The 22,991-nt window shown below is 37.3% G+C and overlaps 1 protein-coding gene across 2 annotated transcripts in view; it reads left to right on the top strand.

Annotated features, from left to right (window-relative positions):
* The window catches only part of SRGAP1 (SLIT-ROBO Rho GTPase activating protein 1), a 263,884-nt gene that overhangs the window by 164,469 nt on the left and 76,424 nt on the right, over positions 1 to 22,991 (top strand). For both annotated transcript variants that reach the window (XM_045829578.1, XM_045829577.1), the window contains exons 5-6: positions 6,054 to 6,236; positions 6,732 to 6,860. In XM_045829578.1, coding sequence (XP_045685534.1) covers positions 6,054 to 6,236; positions 6,732 to 6,860 — 312 coding nt within the window. The remainder of the gene's footprint in view (positions 1 to 6,053; positions 6,237 to 6,731; positions 6,861 to 22,991) is intronic.

The following is a 22,991-nucleotide window of genomic DNA, read 5'->3' as shown; positions in this document are numbered from 1 at the left end:
CCAGAGCCGTTACCCATTAATAAAATGAATTATTTTATGGCACACTTTCCAAATATCAGTAGTTGACATTTACTGCGTACTTTTTATATGTCAAGCTCTTTCTTTCTGTGTTCTTTACATATGTTGACACATTTAATCTTTCCAACTACCTTATGCAGTGAGTAATGTTGTTATGCTGATTTTACAGTGAGGAAATTGAGGTACAGAAAGGTCAAGTTCCTTGCCCAAGATCACACAGCAAGTAACTGTACAGATAGGACATAAACCTAAGCAGTCTGTTTTTGAGTCTAAGCTGTTCACCACCAGTATACTACCACTCAAAGTGAATTTTTTTGTAAAAGTTACTTTGCAAATATGATTGTTTTGTAAATTCTGCTTTCATTGACTTTCGGAGAGCCATGTGAGCCTAAGAAGAGGAGATAGGTTATGGAAGGTCATCATTGGGAGCAACCTCAGGGATCATCTTTTCTGCCCTGATGCCACAAACGACAATAAAAAAGACAAGTGTCACTCACAGGCCTTAGGTGGAAGGTAGGGGATGGGGGGTACTGACACATCCATTAGTAGTTTTGGGCAGTGCATTAATGTTGAGGGTTGGTTTCTCCTGTCTTTATATTCTTTATGCAAATAAAACATAGTCCCCTACACTTTTCTCCCCAAGCGAGCTCCCAGACTTAAATAAAAGCTGATTAAAAAGAAGCTTAGGAATTTTTCTCCATCTACCACTTATTCCATCTAGTCACTTATTTCAGGGAAGTTCAGCTTTAGTTCATCCTTCCCTGAAATAAGTGACTACCCCTTCCTGTTTGTCCTACAATAAGAGTAGGCTTGTTTTTGTGTCTTCCTACTGGGTAGGGATTTCATCTCTAATGCAATGCCTGGCTTAGGGATACTGAGTAGCTGTTGGGTACATGAATAAATGAGATCAGTGTACACTGCTCCCTGGAACCTGGGCTAATGTCCACTCAATTCACAGTATCTGTCAGCATACATTGAAAGGGTCCTAACTATGAGAGGTACACTGCAGATAGGCCCTTTCAAAGTGTGAATTCAGGTAGCGTGTTTTATGAACATGTAGGTATCTGTGCAGTCAACTCGTGGGCATTCCTCCCTGGAGGACTGGCTTTTCCCCAGCCCACATTGCAATATGGAATAGCAGGAAGGGCCTCCATCTCCTCTGCTTTGTTGTTCCTTAGTTCTTTCTCCCAGCTGCTTTGCCTTTGGGAGACAGCAGCCTGTGCCTCTTTGCCAAGAGCCTGGATATAAAGCCACTCAGCCTGGCCCCAGACACTGGACCTTAGAAACTGTCAAGAATAAGAATTACCAGCCCTGTGTTGTGCTTCCATACATCCTCTGACTTGATCCAAACATTGCCTCAGAGGAACTGGAGCTCAAGAAAATTAAGAAACTTTTTCATCTGGTCAGTGGTGGCACCAGAACTCAAATCCAGGTCTGCCTGGCTTCAGAGGCTGTATTCATCACCAAGGTTGGCTCAGTGTAGAAAAAAACAAGAAGACTCCAGATAGCAGGTGTAAAGATCCTGGCAGGCTGTGTAATGAGTGCTCTCTTAGGGGTAGTTCCTGCCTCCCACCCTTGTCTAAAATAAGTCCCCAAACACATGGCTCAGCAGAGCAGACTAACCTGGAGGGAGGGACTGAGGTTCGTGTGGTCCCTTGGAGGAGTCAGGCTCCTTGCAGCACAGCTCAGTGTCCATATATATTAATGGTATAAATAATGTACATAAATGGGATCTGTCCAGAAGGTGTCCACCATGTGATATAAAAAATAAGAAGATACAAGATATAAGAAACATTGTACATAAGACAATGATGCCTCAGTCCCTTTCAAAGTAGGCACCTTGGGACCTCACACAGTTCTCCCAATTGCCATCAGCTACCCCATCATATTTTCCTGAATCTCATAATCTGAAATCTCTTCTCTTTCAAAGGATATTTTAGTTTTGGGAAGAGCCAGAAGTCACAGGGCACCAAATCTGGGCTTTAGGGAGCTGAGTCACCTGGGTGATTTGATGCTTCACCAAAAAGCTCTGCATGAGATGCGATGCTGAGCCAGTGCATTGTTGTGATGAGGCTGCCAATCACCAGTTGCCCATAGCTGCAGCCTTCTGAATCATCTCAGTAGTTTCCATGGAGGAATGTTCAAGCTTAACACAAAATTTAATGCAGATTCGATGCCCTACTCAGTCTTTTTGAATGCAGTTGCCACACAATACATATGCTCACTCAACAGTGTCTACTGCTCCCACTGACTAGTACAGTGAAGTCATCATTGTTTATGCATGTGCATTCCATCCACTCTCCTTGGCTGGTTACATCAGTATGGTACAAACTCTTCTTGTTCTTTTAACAATGGATTTTTTCTGGACAGGCCTCATATGCACATATATAGTAAGTACTCAAGTAAAGTTGAAATTGCACATACGCAGGCACAGTTGGCATCCACAACAACCTTGTAAGGTGAGCAGAAGTGTTAAATAATTTCCCCACATCTAGTAACTGGTAGATCCCTTTCTGGAACCATGTCTTCTAACCTCTGAGCCAGAAGTCAGACAGTAGAACCTATAGCCATAATCCACTGATCTTCGCCAACACATGGATAGTTTTCAAATACATGATTTCTTGATGCAGAATATTGAAATTTACTATAGAGGGTTTTTTTTTATTTAACATGCAAAAGTGGTGTCAGATACATTATATAGGTGGGTCAGTATTTTGCAGTCTCACAAAGAAATCCATGGTACAGTCACCTTCTACTTGACTATATCCTTCCTGCAGTTAAGGAAAGCCAGAGCAGAAAGGTAAATTGAATGTGTTCAATAGAGAATTATGCATGGAGTTTTAGCAGAGATTTCAAACAGGGAAATATGCTATTGGAGTACATTTAAATGGATATAAGCCTATCATCATTTGGTATGCAAACGCTTGTGTTTGCATTAAGCTGATGGAGAACCTGTTGTTTTCTTTGCTGTGTGTATTCAAAATGCCCCTTTGAAAAAATGAAAGCTTTTTCCTTCTCAGAAAAAGAGAACTGTCGGTTATTTTATTTTATATACAGAATACATTAAACTTCTGTCAACAGCTTTTTAAATAATGCAGTTTGTACTTGCACTCATCTGCAATTAGAGTTCTCAAAGAAGCTTTTAGTGTTTTTCTCCCCAACTTTTAAAAATTCATTCATTTTAACTGTTAACATTTCAGAGAATAGTGGAAACCCTAAGTCAAATTGGAAAGCTGAACAAAGACATTTCACTGGGTAAAGAATCCTCAGCTATTGTGCTGAACTACATGAGATATTTACACCCTTTTCTTGCTAATGTCAGGTGAGACTCAAATGTTTTCCTTTTAACCCAAACTAGTTAATAAGAAATGCCATGCTGGCAGCCAGCTTGGGATCCTTTCTTTTTGAGGCGTAGTTTGTGCAAATTACGCTCCACTAGTCCTCAGCATCTAAGTAAAGCAAGTGTCAGGAGATCAGTTCTTTTCTTTGTGATGTATTTTTTAAAAAGATTTCTTGAGTACCCACGGCTGTCTGGGATGCCTTTTCATGCAGCTATGGTGGGAGTCACGTGTTCTCATTTCTTCTTTCCTATGAACAAGAAGAATACTGACAGCTGAGCAACGTGTGTGTGTGTATGTTTGAGAGAGAGTGGGAGAGGGGGAGAGAGAAAGATTGTTTTTTTCACCCTCTTATTTAAAGATGTAACTGGAACCAGCACCCAAATGGTATGTGGGTTTGCTTTTGGCAGGGAATATAAACAGAGCCAAGCCTAGAAATGCAAGGTGTGTAGTAGATTCATTGACATCGCTGTTTGCCCAGCTGCAGGGTGACTCCCTTTTCATTCCCCAGCTGCCCAGCTGCTTCCTAATGCTATTTTATTTTTCTTTTAAACCAAAGTAGCCAATCAAACTCCCCCCTACAGGTTTGATAATTAATAAAAACAGACAACTTTGCAGTTACACACCACTTAGAAAAAGCTGCCATAGTTTATAGGTTAGCACTTACTTTGTTCTTGGTCAGCAGCGCCGTCCACTTAATTTGCTAGTTTACATTTTTAAGGAAAGACATCATCATCAGATTTTATGAAAATAAGTAAAGGCTCTTCATTAACCCCATATTTTATTCTTCAAAGTACTTATACTGAGAATGTATATTACATTAAACCATTAAAATGCTGATTTTTATCCCTTTTTTAAAAATAACTTTAAAAAAAGCAATTTCAAATGATTCAACCTAAGTAAATGTATTTATTCCAGTGGTGCTTACGGTACCCAGGCTATTTTACAACTCATTTTGAAGTGAAAAAAATCAAGTTCCTTACTTCAAAACATTACATTGATCTCAACTTCTGAACAACTGTACCTTAATCACAGAATTGTCTTGGTTATGTATAAATGAAGTACAACCTATCTTGTATGGGCGAGAATCCAACGTAATTTAAGAGAACGTGCCCCCACCGTTACCTGGGGGCTGAAACCCGGTGTGTCCCTTGGTGCAGTTGCTCTGGAGTCCTCACACCTGACACATGTTGCTTCTTTTAAGGCTTGTAATTGTGCTGAAAACAAACAGGTTTCAGACATGGTCCAGGTGTCTGACTCTGGAGATAAAAGCAGATTGAAATTTTATTGGAAGACTCTGGTTTTCAAGTAAACTCTCTGAAAATCTATTACTCTTCTTTATCTAAGAAGAGATGATATCAAGATATAATAAGTTTCAATGACTAAAATAAAATAAAATTTAAAAAGATATAGGTTTAATTATGGTGGTACAAAATGAATAATATAATATTTGAGAAAATGTTAAGCATATGTTATCTAAAGCGCTTTGAGAGATTATAGAGAGATTCTTTTTTCAAATTAGCAGAGTGTTAAATTGGAGGCATTTTCAAAAGCCTCAAAAATGTGCCTATTCTCTAACCCTGCAATTTTCCTTTGGAAATGTATCCTAGGAAATATGACACAATTTTGTGAACTAATATTTCTGTTATTAAATATAACCAAATTTTTTAGTATAAGAAGTCATTGTATAAGTTTGCAGTACATGTAGAAAGGATACCATGCAAAAATTTGTGTTCTATTTTTAAATTTATTAAAATGCAAATTATGAGTATCATTTCTAAGAGAAAAAGGGTATATACATCAAGGAATTGAATAAAGCAAAAAGTTGAAATATCCTAAAATGTTCAATAATAGGAAATTAGTTAAGTAAGTTATGGTATACTCATATAAAGAAATACTATACAGCCCTTAAAATTGTGTTTTAGAAGAATATTTAGTGATGTAAGAAAATATTCTGAAACATTAAGTGAAGAAAGGACATAGGACATTAAAAGTAGTAATACTATATGGTCCCAGTTTTTTAAAAGGAGAAATGATATATGTCATTTCAAAGTGAGGTGTGTGTATGTGCATATTTTTATAAGAAAAAGACTAGAAGTCTATATACCAAAATTTTACCAGTGGTTACCCCTGCTTGCTTTTCCTTTCCTTTTTTTCTTTTTCTATTGTATGTTTTCTACATTAAACATAAATTATTAGTTTGTGGTCAGAAAAACAATATTTTATATTTAAGTTGTCTGAGCCTTATTATTTATGTTTTGTATTTTGACAAGTAGATTTTAAGCAATACAATTTAGTAAGGGCTATACTAACTTTGAGCTTTTTAAAATAAATCCAAGGTTAGACAAAAATTTATCCATGAACAATGATTTATTCTGCAAATTAATAGCGCAGAGGAGATTTTAGAGAAACACTTTTAAGCTTGAGGTATTTTTTCAAGTACACTGAAAGCATGCCTAAAACTCTAAATCATTTTTTCATCAAGGCCTGTCCCCTAAGTACCTCTTCTGGCAGGTAAATTTAATTTGCATGTTTCTGTTTGCTTTAAGTAGAAGCAGTATTCCATAATTCATCTATTTTACTAACAGTCCAAAAGTTGGAAGGTGATATTTTTAACGTATGTGTTAGATAATGGTTTCCATTTACACTCTAAGTTACAAACAGGCATCTTTTAACAATTTGGGTCACATTTCGCAGGTGATGAAAACGTACCACATGTATCATGCAGAGAGCATCAGTGCGGAGAGCAAGCTGAAGGAGGCCGAGAAACAGGAAGAAAAGCAAATCGGGAGATCCGGCGATCCAGTCTTTCATATCAGACTAGAAGAGAGACATCAGCGGCGAAGCTCTGTGAAGAAAATCGAAAAAATGAAAGAAAAGGTAAGTAAAAATAGATTGCCAAGTCTTTCTGTCCTCACTTGAGGTAACTTACTGTCCTCATTTGAGGTGACAAACTGAAGAACACTGATGCAACAACTGATAGACACAGATTGTAAATTATTGTGAAATGGCATGAATTTTCTCCCAAGGGAATGCAAAATGTTTAAGAAACATAAAAATCATGTAATAACAGCTGGATACTATTTAGTGGTGAATGCCAAGTATTCAATACACAATGTAGAGAACTCGAATATTAACAAAGAAATTTCATTGCAAATGGGCCCAAAGCCCAAATACATTGTTGTTATTCCCCCTAGCTGGGTAATTTTAGTTTGTTATTCAAATCAGATTTGAAATGTACTTTTCTCAAAGGACTTCAAAGGTCATTTGTAGATGTAGAATAAATTGTTTAGATTAATAGAAATTCATGTATGTTTCTGTCTTGTTTAAAAATGACTTTGTTGTCTTTCCCAATGCCTGGATCTTCTTTGCCAGAGACAAGCAAAGTATTCAGAAAATAAGCTAAAGTCAATTAAGGCGCGGAATGAATATCTCCTAACCCTCGAAGCAACCAATGCCTCAGTTTTCAAGTATTATATTCACGATCTTTCAGATTTAATTGATGTAAGTACTTAAAGTTTTTATATTTTTCATATTAGAGTGAAATTAGTAGTAACTATTTTGCTGACTCTAAAGCACCATCATTCATTAAAACAATGTTATTTTATGTAATACTCAGAAAGAAAAAATACTACTAATTAAACCATACATGAGACTAAGACACTCAATTGTAAGAGGCATGTGAAAAAAGATACATTCTAAAACCATAGAAAACAAATTACTCGACTCTGTGTAGCTGTGAGCACCTGGTAAGCCCAGCTAGGAAGGGGAATATGCAGCCCCCAGCTGCATTCATTGATTCAGAACACGTTTATTGGGCCCCTACTGCTGTGAGATGCTGAGGCTCTGAAAAGCCCTATACAGTTCTTACCTTCTGGGATTTAAAGTGGAAAAAGCAGATGTTGATCAGATGATGACACAAATAATTGTTTTGGTATAGTTGTGATAAATACTGTGAAACAAAATAGTGTGCATAAACCACTTTTACAGATTTATCTAACTCTATACCAGCGATTTTTAGCTGGTATGCTACAGTACACCAGTGTGCCACAAGAATTTTTAAAACATACACTACCTACTAGTTAGTTGGGGTCACTGGCCTCTTTTCCCTTCGATTGTGTTCACAACAGCCAACACAATGATAGCTGTCTGGTGTGAATGAATGAAAATTATTCCTGTCCTGGCGGTTGTGGCTCAGTTGGCTGGGTGTTGTCCCCAAAGGGAAGGATCGCCTGTTCGATTCCCTTCGGGGCACGTGCCCTGCAGTCTGCAGATTCACTCCCGGTGGGGGCACATGTGAGACGCAACCAGTCGATGTTTCTCTCTCACACTTATGTTTCTCTCTTTCTCCCTCCTTTCCTTTTTCTCTAAAAAATATATAAATAAAATATTTTTTAAAGTATACTTATTTTTGTCAGATCAGCCAAAAATACTTTCTTGCTGTGCCTCATAACTTTAGTAATTAGTTTATGTGTGCCATGAGGTGAAAACATTAGAAAATCGCCACTCTGTACTTTTCACTCATGGTTCTGTTGTAGAAAAGCAGTAATTGTGCCCATTTAGAACTCTGCGAGTATATACCCACTGTTATATTTTTGCTCTGATTACTGCCATTATTCCTCAACTTCAACCTTCTCCATTATTTATTCTTTCATCGGAAGATGTGTACTGAGACCCCAGTCATTGTGCCGACACTGCAGAGGAGCCTGCAAAGATGAAGCAGACAAAAAACCCTGTGTCCAAAAATGCCTACATCTGTAAACAAAAAAGTGAAGTGTCATAAGAAAAGCACAGATAAAGTAAAAGAGGTTCAGAGAGTTATCCATGGGAACTTTACTCGTATGTTGGTTTTTAGTGATTGGATTAAATAGTTTCATGTTAGAGAATAATTTTCTTTGGTTTGGAGTATCTGTCATAATTTAGACATGCAGTAGGTTAAAGCAACTTTATTTCATGGTGAATTTAAGTCTCATGAATTTACCTATTGTTTTAGAGCCACAGCTGGGGAATCTTACAAAAGATTTGTTAAGGAAGGAAATTATTTTTAATTCATTAACACTTTGATGTGACTTTATTTGAGGTTTTAAAAAAAATTTATTGTATTTTTCCATTACCATTTAGCCCCCTTATACTACTCCCCTCCCCACAGTCACCACACTGTTGTCCTTGTCCATGTCCATGAGTCCTTTTTCCTCAATCCCTTCACCCCCTCCCCTCCACAATGGCTGTCATCTGTTCTCCATCTAGGAGTCTGTCCCTGTTTTGCTTATTTAGTTCACTAGATTACACATGTGAGTGAAACTTTCTAGTGTTTTTCTTTCTCTCACTGGCTTATTCCATCCATACTGTCACAAAGGGGAAAATTTTCTTCTTTGTTTTACAGCCGAGTAGTATTCCATTGTGTAAATGTCCCATAGTTGTTTTATCTACTCATCTACTGATGGACACTCGGGCTGCTTCCATTATCTTGGAGATTGTAAATAACACTGCAATGACAATAGGAGTGCTTATGTTCTTACAAATTAGTGTTTTGGGTTCCTTCAGATATATTCCCAGAAGTGAGATCACTGGGCCAAAAGGCAGGTCCATTTTTTTCATTTTTAATCTTTTGAGGTATCACCATACTGCTTCCACAGTGGCTGCACCAATCTGCATTCCCACCAACAGCGCAAAATGTTTCCCCTTTCTCCACATCCTCACCAGCACTTGTTTGTTGATTTATTGGCATTGATTATCTGACAGGTGTGAAATGATATCTCATTGTGGTTTTAATTTTCATTTCTATGATGATTAGTGATGTTGAGCATCTTTTCATTATGTCTATTGGCTTTCTGTATGTCATCTGTGGCAGGGGAGTTGTCTGTTCAGGTCCTTTGCCCATTTTTTAATTGGGTTGTGTTTTGTTGGGGTTTTTTTTATGAGTTTTGTAAGTTCTTTATAAATTTTGGATATTAACCCCTTATCAGATGTATCAATGAATATGTTCTCCCATTCTGTGGGTTGTCTTTTTATTTCGTTGATGTTTTCCTTTGCTGTGCAAAACCTTTTTAGTTTGATGAAATCCCATTTGTTTATGTTTTCTTTGTTTCCCTTGCCTGCAGTGACACATCAGATAAAATATTGTTATGAGCAATGTCCGAGATTTTTCTGCTTATGTTTTCTTCTAGGATTTTTATGGTTTCTGGCCTTCAATCCATTTTGAACCTGTTCTTATGTGTGGCATAAGGAGGTGTCTGGTTTCATTTTTCTGCATGTATCTGTCCAGTTTTCCCAACATCATTTATTGAACAAACCATCTTTGGCCCATTGTATGTGCTTGCATTCCCTGTCAACTATTAACAACATGGATGAAATGGATAAATTTCTAGAAGTATACAATCTTCCAAAACTAAATCATGAAGAATTGGAGAATCTGAACAAGCAGCTTATACCTAGTGAAATTGAAGCAGTAATCAAAAAAACTCCCAACAAACAAAAGTCCTGGGCAAGATGGTTTCACAGGAGAATTTTCCAAACATTCTGAGAAGAACTAACACCTTTCCTTCTCAAACTATTTCATAAAATTCAATAGGAGAAAAGTCTCCCAAGCTCATTTTATGAGACCAGCATTATCCTAATTTCAAAACCAGATAAAGACACTACAGAAAAAGAGAAAATTATAGGCCAATATCCATGATGATCATAGATGCTAAAATCCTCAACAAAATATTAGCAAACCAAATACAGCAATGCCTCAAAAAGATCATATACCATGATCAACTGGGATTTATTTCGGGAATACAAGGCTGATATAACATTCACAAATCAATAAATGTGATTCACCACATAGAAAAAATGAAGGATAAAAACCACATGATCCTATCCATAGATGCAGAAAAGGCATTTGATAAAATCCAGCACCCATTTATGATTAAAAAAAAAACCTCTTAGCAAAGTGAGAACAGAGGGAGCTTAGCTAAATATAGTAAAGGCCATATATGACAAACCCACTGCCAGCATCATATTCAGTGGGCAAAAACTACAAGCATTTCCCTTACGTTGGGAACAAGACAGGGATATCTGCTTTCATCTCTCTTATTCAACATAGCACTGGAAGTCCTAGCCACAGCAATCAGACAAGAAGAAGAAATAAAAGGCATCTAAGTTATTTGAGTCTTAAAACTAATTTTATCTCACAATATCATAATTTATTTATATAGTGTTATTTAGTAATACATAAAACCAGGGAAAACTTTTTTCTCTTTTGTTACAAGTATTTCAGTCAAGTAACTAATCACTTCATTGTGTAAATACAGACACTTTTAAAAAATATTTATTTCCTTCTAGTTACTCTGATAAAATAAAAGCATTTTTTCCTGCTACACTACTGCTAGATTTCCTAAATAAAAATGAATAATTTTTTATTATCAGACTTAGATCTGTACAGATTCTGCAAAGTATATGGAATATAGGAGAACTAATTCCATGTAACTGCTTTGCTTACTTTATTTTCTAAGGCATACTTTAGTGGTTGCAGTACTTGGCTAAACCAACTCAATTTAACATGAGTAGAACTCTCCATGTATTGAAAAGTACCCAGTACTATTCTTGACAGTGGGGACCCAACAATGAGCAAAACAAAGTCCCCAGTTTCATGGTGTTTATACAAGCTAGTTCATAAATGAATCAAACAAATGTACACGCACACAGACACACACACATATAGTAGTGACAGTATATTTGTTTATGAAGCAGAATAAAACATCTATAGGGGTGCTGCTTTTGATGTGGTCAGGAAAAACCTAATATTTGAGAAGAGATTGAGGTGGGGGGCCACATGGCTATCTGGGGAAGGAATCTCTCATACAAAGGACTCCCAAGGCTAAAAGAATAGAGGCAGAGGTGTTTTGGGCAAGCTCAAGATGCTGAAGGAGCAGCAAAGGAGCCAGTATGGCTGGCACTGAGTGAGTGAAAAGAAAAGTGATAGAAGGGAGGTAAGTGGAAGCACTGTCACTTACGGTCTTTTCAACAGAGAAGGGGCTTTAGATTTTGGTTTAAGTGTGATGGAAAGCTGTTGAAGGATTCGCAGCAAAAAGTGGCATCAGCTAACTTACATTTTAAAGACTCATTCTGTCACCTGAGTGGAAAATATACTCAGGTGGTGACGAGAGTGAAAACTAAGCTCTGCCTAGAGTCTTTGCAGTCATCCGAGCTAGAGGTGATGTTGGCTTAGACTGCATGCTAGTGACACACCTGTGAGAAGTGGCTGGATTCAAAATAGATTGAAGATAGATCTAGTAGGAATTTGATACAATGAGTGAAAAGGAGGGTATAATGACTCCTCCGTTCAGGTCCCAAATACTGAGGTGAATGGTGGTAACTTTTATTGAGATGGGGACCCTAGGGAGAAGCAGGTTGAAGGGAGAGAGCAGTAGTTTTGTCTAGTAAAATTGAGAAACCTATTGGGCATCTGTGTAGAGATGTAGAGTAGCATCTTCAACATTACTGTGATATAAAGGACAGAAATAGCACATCGGGATTATAAGAGAGTCACCATCATTGTCACAGATATGCATCGAGCCCTTACTATGTAACAGGCAAGTTTCTAAGCATAATCTCATGTAACATCACAGTCTAGTGAGGTAAGTAGTATTTTCTCCATGTTATAGATTTAAAGAATTGAGGCTCAACTAGTCTACATAGCTTGCCTGAGGTTACACAGCTCATAAATGGTAGGTTTCAAACTCAGACATTTTAACTTCCAGATCCGGTTAACTCTGATATAGATAAATAGCAGTTAAATATAGCAAGTAATTTTCAATTTTAAAAAAGTTGGGCTTTTAAAAAAGATCAGCCTTAAATTTAAAATATGAACAATTCTCAAATAATACAACTTCAATATGAATTTTAAAACAAAAGATATGAAATTGGTTTATTGTCATATTTAAAATTGCATATTCTCTTAGTGAAAATTATTGGTTGACTTTTAAGGCAATCAGATGTGACTATGTACATTCTAAAATGGCAACTTATTTAATAGGAATTCAATTTGTATATATAGCGGTGATCCTAAAAACCATAATTGACCATTCCTGGTGAAAAGAAACAGACTGATTATTATCCAAAGGCATCTAGAATCCTTGATGCTTTGTGAGCTTATTTAGCAAAATACCTTTAATACTGAGCTATCTAATAATAATTAGGAGAGTTGCCATACCTCTAGTGAGAAAATGTCAAGGCAATTTTTTTTACCTTTTAGGTTTTTTAAAATATATTTTATAGATTATGCCATTAACAGTTGACCCAATGTTTCCCCTTTGTCCCCACCCTACCCGGTACCCCCTTTCCCTCCAGCAGTCCTTTAGTTCATGTCCCTGGGTTGTGCACATAAGTTCCTTGGCTTCTCCATCGCCTATGTTATTCTTTACATCCCCCTGTCTATTTTGTACATACCAATTATCCTTCTTAATCTTCCTACCTTCCCCCCCTCCCCCACCCAGCTGATCACCCTCCAAATGATATCCATATCTATAATTCGGTTCCTGTTCTGGTAGTTTCCTTAGTTTGTTTTTTAGATTCAGTAGTTGGTAGTTGTGGATTTGTTGCCATTTTAATGTTGATAGTTTTGATCTTTTTCTTAAGTAAGTCCCTTCAACATTTCATGTAATAATGGCTTGGTGATGATGAACTCCTTTAGCTTTACCTTGTCTGGGAAGCACTTCATCTGCCCTTCCATTCTAAATGATAGCTTTGCTGGATAGAGTAATCTTGGATGTAGGTCCTTGCCTTTCATGACCTGGAATACTTTTTGCTAGTCCTTTCTTGCCTGCAAGGTTTCTTTTGAGAAAATCAGCTGACAGTCTTACGAGAACTCCTTTGTAGGTATTTCTTTTTCTTTTGCTGCTTTTCTCTTGCTACTTTTAAGATTCTCTCTTTATCTTTAACATTTGGCATTTTAATTATGATGTGTTTTGGTGTGGTCCTCTTTGGATCCAATTTGTTTGGGGACTCTCTGTGCTTCCAGGACTTGTATGTCCTTCACCAAATTAGAAGTGTTTTCTTTCATTATTTTTTCAAATAAGTTTTCAATTTCTTGTTTTTTCTCTTCTCCTTCTGGCATCCCTATGATTTGGATGTTGGTATGTTTGGAGATGTCCCAGAGGGTCCTTATACTATCCTCATTTTTTTTAATTCTTTTTTTCTTCTTGCTGTTCTGATTGAATGTTTATTCCTTCCTTACATTCCAAAGCATTGATTTGACTCCCAGCTTCCTTCCCTTCACTGTTGGTGCCCTGTAGATTTTTCTTTATTTCACTTAGGGTAACCTTCACTTCTTCTTTATGTTGTTGCCATACTCAGTGAGTTCTCTGAGTATCCTGATCACCAGTGTTTTGAACTCTGCATCTGCTATGTTGTTTATCTCTGTTTTATTTAGTTCTTTTTCCGGGGTTTTGTTTTGCTCTTTCATTTGTGCCATATTTATATGTCTCCTCAATTCAGCAGCCTCCCTGTTTGTTTCTGTGTATTAGGTGGAGCTGCTTTGACTCCCTGTCTAGGAAAAAGCCCCTATAAATTGTGTGGGGTAGATCCTTAGGTAATCCACCAGAATGGTGATTGTCATGAAGTGGCAACCCACTTCACCACTTTGTGGTTCTTTGTGGGGGAAGGGCTCGGAGAGGGGAGAGTGCCGCTGAATGACTTCTGGAGGTTTGCCCGGCATTCACCCCATTTCCCATCACTTCACCCACTTCCTGTATGCAGCTGGCACTCATCCAGCTTTTGCCCTGGTGTTGAATCCAAGAGTGGGTAGATTTGCATATATTCTAAGTCTGGGCAGGACCTTTAAAGTGAGTCTCCTGAAAACCCAGCAGTTTCTTCCACTGCCCCAACCCCCACTGGTTTTTACAGCCAGAAGTTATAGGGGATTTATCTCCTCAGCATTGGAACCCTGGGCTGTATGGTCTGGCCTGGGGCTATGATCCCTCACTCCCAAGGTATCCCTCCCGATTTTTATCCACCACACATGAATGGGGGACCCTCCATTCTACTGCCGCTGCCACCTCTACACACCACATTGCATCTCCTTATCTATCTGCCCATCTCTGCAACTCTGTCCCCCCTTCCCATCTGGGTGAACATGGCTTCTTTAAGTCCTTGGTTGTCTGACTTCCACACAGCTTGATATTCTGATGGTTCTGGGTGTTACTTGTTTTGAGATCTAGCTATAATTCTTTCTGTGGTTGTGCAAGGAGTGTGTTTACCTACACCTCCATCTTAACTGGAAGTCAGGGCAAATTTTTAATGCATAGCATTTTGTATGTGAAATGACATGAAAAATACTAAATGTATCTTCGTTAAATCAAATCATTATAAATAATCAAAGAGTTCAAGTTGAGACCCTTTTTTATATACACCTTTACTTTCCCTTGGTTTCTATCCATTTCAGTGTCCGTCCTGTCTAAATTTTGTGATAGACCATGATTTAAGGATTTATTAATATAAATAGTCATAATTTTTCATAGAATTTGTATTTTAAAACTACTTTTTTATTACTACAGGAGCAGTTTATGTTCATTGTAGAAAACCAGAAAATACTGCAAGCAAAAATAAAGTGGCCACATTCTTACCCCCAAGATCACCACTGAAAATGTAGACTTTTTCTGTGTGTTCACATAGACATTTTTATATCAGAAGAGTATGAAATTATATTTTACAAACAGCTTTTTATTCTACTTTTTAAAATCATTGATCTCCATCTTTCCATTTCAAAAAAAAACCTTCTCATCTAATAACAATAGCCTTTTCCCATTTTTGACCCCAAATGTTTCACAGCTGGTGTGTCTAGACTAGACCCAATTTAGGATCAGGATCACACATTGCATCTGAGTGATGTGTTCCTTCGGTCTTTTTTTATCTAGCCAAATCCCTTGTTAAAGAGACATAGTTGTTTCTTAAAACATCTTAGCTTCTAGATTTCTTAATTGGGGTGTCATTTAGCCTGTTTCTCAGTTCCCCACATTTCTTACAAAGCAGAGTTTTATAAAAGGCTTCATGAATTCAAGTTAATCCCTTTGCACCAGAACACATCGCAGGTGATGTTGCTACATCATATGTAGATATGTAACATTATCTGTTTAACACACCAGTAGTGATGTTAAAGTTGATCATTAGCACAGGGTGACATAACTCATTATTCCATTATACAGTTAAATTTTACCCCTTGCAACAAAATATGGGTATTCTAAAATCTCTTGAATTTGGATCTTATTAAATTGGAAATCTGCGAATTTGAAACTCAGCAACATCTGATCTATAAAGGAAGCAAAATGCTTTCTTAGAGTACAAATTAATCATGTAAATTAAAAAGGAATAATATTTTCAGGCACTTCAGATTATCAGTTTATATATATATAGACTATTGATATCCTATTTAATGGAATCTTCTTAATTACTACAGATCTAAAAACTTTAATAATTGAACATTTTGATAAACTAAATTTTTTTTATATATTTGGAGGTGAGCTAGTAGATTTTTTTTAAGGTTTTTTTTTTTTTTTAGAAATTATTTTTTTTTAAAGATTTTATTTATTTATTTTTAGAGAGGGAAGGGAGGGAGGGGGGGAAAGAGAGAGAGAGACAGAGAGAGAGAGAAACATCAATGTGCGGTTGCTGGGGGTTATGGCCTGCAACCCAGAAATGTACCCTGGCTGGGAATCGAACCTGGGACACTTTGGTTCCCAGCCCGTGCTCAATCCACTGAGCTACGCCAGCCAGGGCTAGATTTTTTTTAAATAATTCCAGTTTTTATATATTTTAGGTAAACTTCATCTTTACCTGTCAATATTAGATTGAATTAGTAAGGTTGTCTCTCTCTTTCTCTCTCTGAGAAATAGCTGTCAATGTAGAAGCACTTCTGTTTCTAAATAGTGGTTGTTGGATCTCTACTGAAATTTATTTTTAATAAACCTTAATTTTTCATTGTTCCTTATGATCAATACATTAATTTTATGATTAACTCTATCGCTGATAACACTTTATAAACAAAGTAAATGAACTACTTGATAAGTCCAAATTAAAAGTATTAGATATCCAACCTCTAAAGTTTATTGATACAGTGATACCTGAGTACCCGTCATTAATTCATTCCAGAACTCACAATGAGTGCGGAAACCCACAAGTACTGAACAATGAAGCATTTTCTTCTGTAGGGCACTGACGTGATTCATACAAGTTCTAGCAAGTGCAACAAGTCCTGAGCAAGCACCGAGTGCTGAAACATTTTTTTCTCATTGAAATGAATTGAGTACAGGGTTTGATGAGTTCTGAAGCCAACAAGTACCAAGTTATAACTAACTATATTAAGGTTAATACACTGAAGAAAATATGGCTCAATTGTTAAACAAGTATTTACTCTTTTATTTTTGCTGGAAATATTTGAATATAGAATACCCAACCAGGTTTAGACAATTTGAAGTACTCTGGGTAGAGTTATCTCTAGGGAAAAGGGAAGGGGTAGTGATTGAGAAGGGGAAATTTAGGAGACTTATGAACTATCAGTGATATTTTTTTTATTTAAAGGGAGTTGTATATGTTTTGCACTTGTCTATAAGTATGGCATATTTTATACAGGGTGAGACAAAAGTAGGTTTACAATTGCTCATATGGAAAATAATACAATAATTAATAAATAATACAATAATAAATTCTGTATTTCATGTACTTACAAATGTAAATCTACATTTGCCCAACTCTGTATTTTAAAAAGAAAAATCAGAAAGCTATTTTTAAAAAATGGTTAAAAGCGTGCCTTAAATATTTTAATCTAAGGCATACCAATGTACTTGCACTTGCCAGCCTTTTAAATATTATGATTTATCTTTTGTATGGAGTACTGAGTGGTCTTCATTTACACAGACCACATCCATTGTGTATTATCTATGATTTCTAATTTTGAGTTCTTTAATGTAGAACAAAAAATACTCCAGATATTTACAATGTTTTTTATAATGTTGCACAATTAACATACCTCTGCCTAATTTATAATAATTTTGTTTACTCCTGTCTTTCTAATAACTTCTTTATCACTTTTTATCAACTTATTTAATGTATTAATTACTTTATAATTAAATCGTAAGTAGCACAAATATTATGCAATCGACTCTTGGATGCATACAGAGCAGAAATGCTGGGGCAGAAATGTACTGGAATATTAGAGGGGGCCTGGTAACTGGGAGTGCTCATGGTGTACTGGCATTGGTAGTGTGCTCTAGAGCAGGGGTTCACAGACTTTCTCTGTAGGTGTCCAGATAGTGAATACTTTACACTTTGTAAGCCATATGTTCTCTGTCCTTACTTAACTCTAGTGCAAATACAGCTATAGATAGGTAATAATTAAGCAATGAAAGTGGTTGTATTGCAACTAGACTTGATTTACTATATCAGGCCATGGGTTGGACTGGGCTCACACAGGCTTGCTGACCTCTGCTTTATGGAATGAATAGAGTATTAATTAATCCAGAGTGTCACTTTGGATCTTAATAGCAGAAGACTATTAAGATTCCATCTCATCTCTCTCTCTGAAGAAGGTCCAAAGTAAATTTAGTTTGTGGAGTAATAGTCTCTTAGTTTAGAATCAGATGGGAAGTGGAACAGAGTTAATTTCACACTGCAAATTTTTATTATGTCATTTTAAGGAATAAGTATGAATTGTAAGAAATATGTTGCAAATAATTCACCAAAGGAAATTTAATCAGTTTGGGAGCATAAAGGCATAATTATAGGGGAAAAATAGATTGTAGTTTTGTAAACAATAGATTTCACAGTTGTGGTCATTAAGAGCCCCAGCATTCAGTGCAAAAGAGACTATAGCTAATTATTCTGTCAGAGTTAGGATTTATCACCAAAAGAAAAATCATACAGGCAAGAAATATTTATAATTGATTGCTGAAATTTTCAAGTAATTATGATTTGCAAAGAGAGTACAAGCCATTATGTTAGGAATCTCTGATTTGTATAATCAAATTCACCATTCCGTATGTGTGGAATTCTTCAAACAACTGGTTTTAAGATTGCAGAACTGATAATATATAGCCTCTTTCAGTCTAGTTCCATACCTACCACCCTTGAAAGACATTCAGAGAAACCAAGTCCTCAACAGTAAAATCCCATCTGCGCTTTGTCCCAGAGCACCTGCCCAGTAATAATAAAGCATTTGTTATTCATACAAGACGGCATCACAGTCTCCATGCACTCCCCATGAAAGTGGGTATTGCCATAGAATAACCCCCTGCTCCAGCTGATTTTCTGGGTGCAGATAACTGTCGGGTTTTGTTAACCATTTATACAGAATGAAACTGAAATTAGATTATATCATATAGCACATGCCATGTTTGTTTTTTCATTTCTAAATAATCAGCTGTCCTAAAGCTTTTAGCCTTATCTTTTTGTCTCTAGAAACATGTGTTTAATCAAAAAACAAACTTACTCAGAATTTACATTTTCTTAATTAGTTTGACTTTCCCCCATACATAATAGTATTAAGATTTACCCATGAAAGCCTGCCAAATTGTAATACTGTTGTCCCCATTAGGCCTGAGCTCTTTTAGGAAGATTATAGAGGGATGATGTTAAATGAGTTAGGATGGTGTTGTTATCATATAAACTGATTATGCATGTTTTTATCCCTTAGTGATAGTAAGGGTATTTAAAAACCAAAATGAGTTGGGCAGCTGAAGTAGATGGCTTTTAGAGTTTCTTCCAGGAGAGATGTTGTGGGCCTTGTTAACAAAACCTGCATCTTCCTGGTTTCCACTGGTAGCACAGGGTGCTCCCTCTCAGGCTTCCCTGCTTGCTTTCCTTCTTGGCTGGACCTCTGAATATTGCACAGCACCTAAGGTGTGATCTCTGGCTGTCTATCTCGTGGTCCCTTGCCTTAAGTACTATATGATGGCTCCTAGATTTTTATCACCAGCCTTGATCACCTTCCCAGGCTTCAGACTTGTGTATCCATCTGCCTACTATACATCTCTAACCAGATGTCTAATAGGCATCTTGAATATGTCAGGCTCTCCAAACAGCTTTTGATATCCTCTTGCCTCATCATTGTCATCATCATCCTCCAAACACACAACTTTTCCTGACCATTTTTTTACACCTCAGAAAATGGCACCACTTTCTATCCATTGAACAACCGAAAAATCCAGTTCTCTCATTCCCCACATATAAATGCATCAGTAAATCCTCTCTTTTTTACTTCCTAAATATCCCAAGCCTTGCTGTTTCTCACCACCTGCACTCCAATTCTCCTAGACAAAAGCCTCTTCTCCTCTTGCCTGCTCTTAGGAAGCAGGTTCCTCTGAGACCTTCCAATCAATAACCCATTCTTTTCCCAATCAGCCAAAGTGTTAAAATACATAAATCAGGCCTATCAATCTCTTTAAAACTTTACAAAGGCCTCCCATTGCCCTTAGAATAAAATCCAAACTATTCACCAAGACTCTATGTGAAGTGGTGCCTCTACCTGTCACTCAGTGTCGTTCCTGCAACTTCCTCCTAGGACACCATGCTTCAAGTGCATTGGCCTTTCTGTTCCTCAGACCCACCAAGTTTTCTCTTGCCCAGAGCCTTTCTACTTCTGTGTAGGACACTCTTTATTCCAGAGCTTTGCAAGACTGGTTCCCTCTTTTTCTTCATGTTACACCTGCCAGCTGCCCTATACAAAAGAGCAACACCCCTCCAACCTAGCACTCCCGATTCCTCTGACTTTTCTCCATAGCATTTACCATCTGACCTGTATTTATTTGGACTTGCTTTATTTGTGTTCTCTCCTCTTGTGGTTTGATTCAGAGTAGCTACAGAGATTTGGCCTGGGCCCAAATGAGTCTGTGGTTGCAGCTCCTCTGAGAGAAGTGACTGCCCATGTGGGTGGGAGCTGCATTAGGCAACAAGTGGTTTGTCCAGCCTCTTCAGTGGCACAGGCACCTGCGACCTCATTTCTTCCCATTCCCCACTTTGTCTTCACATAGATAGATGTACCATTTTGACCTTTTTGTTGTTCGACAGAAACTCAAGACAGGTTTTACTAACAGCAACAAGAATTAAATTGCAGTTCTTGATGGACCTTCAGGAACCCAGACATGAAAGCGGATGTGTAAAAGCTGCCTGTAAAAATTTAGACATCCAGTTCCATTTTACATCCAGTTCCAAGATGCCCATGTCTAGCAAAAATGTGTTTATGGTTTTAGGATGAGGTGCTGAATAGCTAAAGAGGTGGTCCTTTCAGAACTACCCATGGTCATGTGAGAGCTGTTTTTGCACTTCAGTTTGCTTGGGTTACACCATTCTTCAGAAAGATTCAGAAAAAGGGTAGACCAAGTCCTTACCCAATACCCATAGCTGTGGAACCATCAAGGTCAAGTTTACTAAAAGCTAGAGATGGGGACCCAGGACAAAAATCATGGAAGCCTCCTAGACAAAGGCAGGAGTGATAAAGTTCAGGTAGAATACTTCTGCAGAAGAGTTCTTCCCTCTCCATTCTCATGACAACTGCTTAATTCTGGAGTTACCCAGGACCTTGTGGCTGCCCTCTAGGCACTTCCAGGGCTGTCCTCCAAATGACATTGCTGCTTACTAGCTACATGTGTGTAGGGCCTGTTCCATTATGGTAACTCCCATCTAGGACCACCAAGCTTTTACCCCACTAAGGCTTCTCGTGCCATTAGTGTTATCTCCCAGAACAGCTGGTACCAGTTTCACCTGACATCATACCCACAAAATGTAGTTCAGCTGACCTCTCAGCCTTTCGGACAACACGAAGTATCTATCACAGTCTCCAATGCCTGGATGTTGTCTTCATTCTTCATTACTAATTGCAACCTTTCACCTAAGAAAATTAGCCTACCTTAGTGATTTACACTAATATCTAGTGGAATCTATCTTAGCAGCTCTTAGGATATTTAAAAATAATACACCCTTCTTCTTCCAACATTCTTTCTTTCTCCAGTTTTAATCCATAATTTAATGTATCCAGTCAGAAGGGTTTTTTAATCCATCGGAGCAACACTTTTGTTTTCATGAATTATTTTATTGGTATCTTACGTATTTTCAGCATTGAATGTGCTTGGGTTATAACTCAACTCTTTGTGCAAAAGCTGGCTTTTCATATCATCATTAATAATTCATAAGCTCCATAGAATTACTTTAGGTCTTTTTAACAAAGCTCTTCAATCTTAACATATCCAGTATCATTTTAGCTTCCAGTTTAGAAAAAAGATGATTCTGTATTGGGCCCTGTTGTTGCCAGAGACCTTGAATCAGAGTTTTATTCCTGTTTAATGTTTCTTTTAATGTTCAGGGTGCTTGAAAAACCTAGATTGGAGAAAACACTGCATATTGGAAATTAAAAAATCATGCCAATTAAGAGACCTTACAGACTGATAAGCCCCGTAGCTGTCAGAGAAGGAAACTTCACATCAAAACTCACCACAGAAACCTAAACATAGCAGTCAAAGTCCGTAAGACACCTGGCAAGGCCCCTGGATGGGTTACTAAGCCCACGTGCATGCCTCTCCCCAACCTGTTGGGAAACCTCAGTGAAATCAGGAGTCTCTGATGGGGTCCAGACCTACCAGATCCACCTGGCTGACCTGGCTGTGGAAACATGCACCGGTGCTTTTATAATCTTGGCGTTTACCACCCCCCCACCCCACCCTGCCCACAAACACCCCACCCCTGTCAAAAGCCATCCTTATAAATCTGAAGAATAAACTGCTAGTGCATTCTGGAAATAATGAAAAGTTAGTATGTATTTTCAGAGGTCTAACTCACACAGTTGGATAGATGGGATTTCATTTCTTTCTTTTTTCTTCCTCTTCCTTTGTTTTTCCTCTCTTCCTCTCTTTTAAGTTGTGGGAAAGAGATTTGTTTTCTGTAGGGGAAGAGTAGAAGGGCTTTGCTTCTTTCTTCTCAATATCAATTTTCTCTTCAGTCCCATTGGGATCAGTACTCATAAAATAAAGCAGCTGGTGTGTTATTCTCCATTACAATCAAGTTGAATCTGTCTTCTTGCAGGAGAGTAGGGTGCTTTGAAGCACTGGTACATCTCAAAGAAATAAAGCCATTTCTTTACAAATTCATGTGTTCATAAAATGAGGTTTTATTAAATGATAGAATTTTTCAGTCCCTCTGATGTGTATAAAACTGCATCACAGAATCTTTATGGATTTTGAGGAACCAGAGGAATAAAAGTGGACTTTGCGCATCTGAGACTAGAATTTTTTAATTAACTGAAAATCATTCTCTCTATTTGAGTGTAGCTGATTCCACTGGAAATGTATTAATGATTAAACTGATTACTACATTTCGCAATTGTGTATTTTGCTTGTCTTTGTAATTGTGATGTGGCAGTTACTTTCTGCTTTTTTAAAATCAAATCTTTAATCAAGTCGATCCTCTTGCCTGATTGGGGAAGCATCCCCCCCCACAAAAAAAAACACAATATTATGGGACCTTTTTATTTTATTGTTTGAGTGCAGTGGTTCTCAAACTTAGATGTGCATATAAATCACCTGTGGGTTGTTTTTTTTTAACTTTAGATTCTAATTCAGTAGGTCAGGGGTGGAGCCCAAGTTCTGCATTTCTAACCAGCTCCAGGTGATG

The sequence above is a fragment of the Phyllostomus hastatus genome, unplaced genomic scaffold (assembly GCF_019186645.2).
Source record: "Phyllostomus hastatus isolate PE091 unplaced genomic scaffold, TTU_PhHast_1.1 phas_scaffold_93, whole genome shotgun sequence".
Taxonomy (NCBI): domain Eukaryota; kingdom Metazoa; phylum Chordata; class Mammalia; order Chiroptera; family Phyllostomidae; genus Phyllostomus; species Phyllostomus hastatus.
This window is presented reverse-complemented; position numbering and strand designations above follow the sequence as displayed.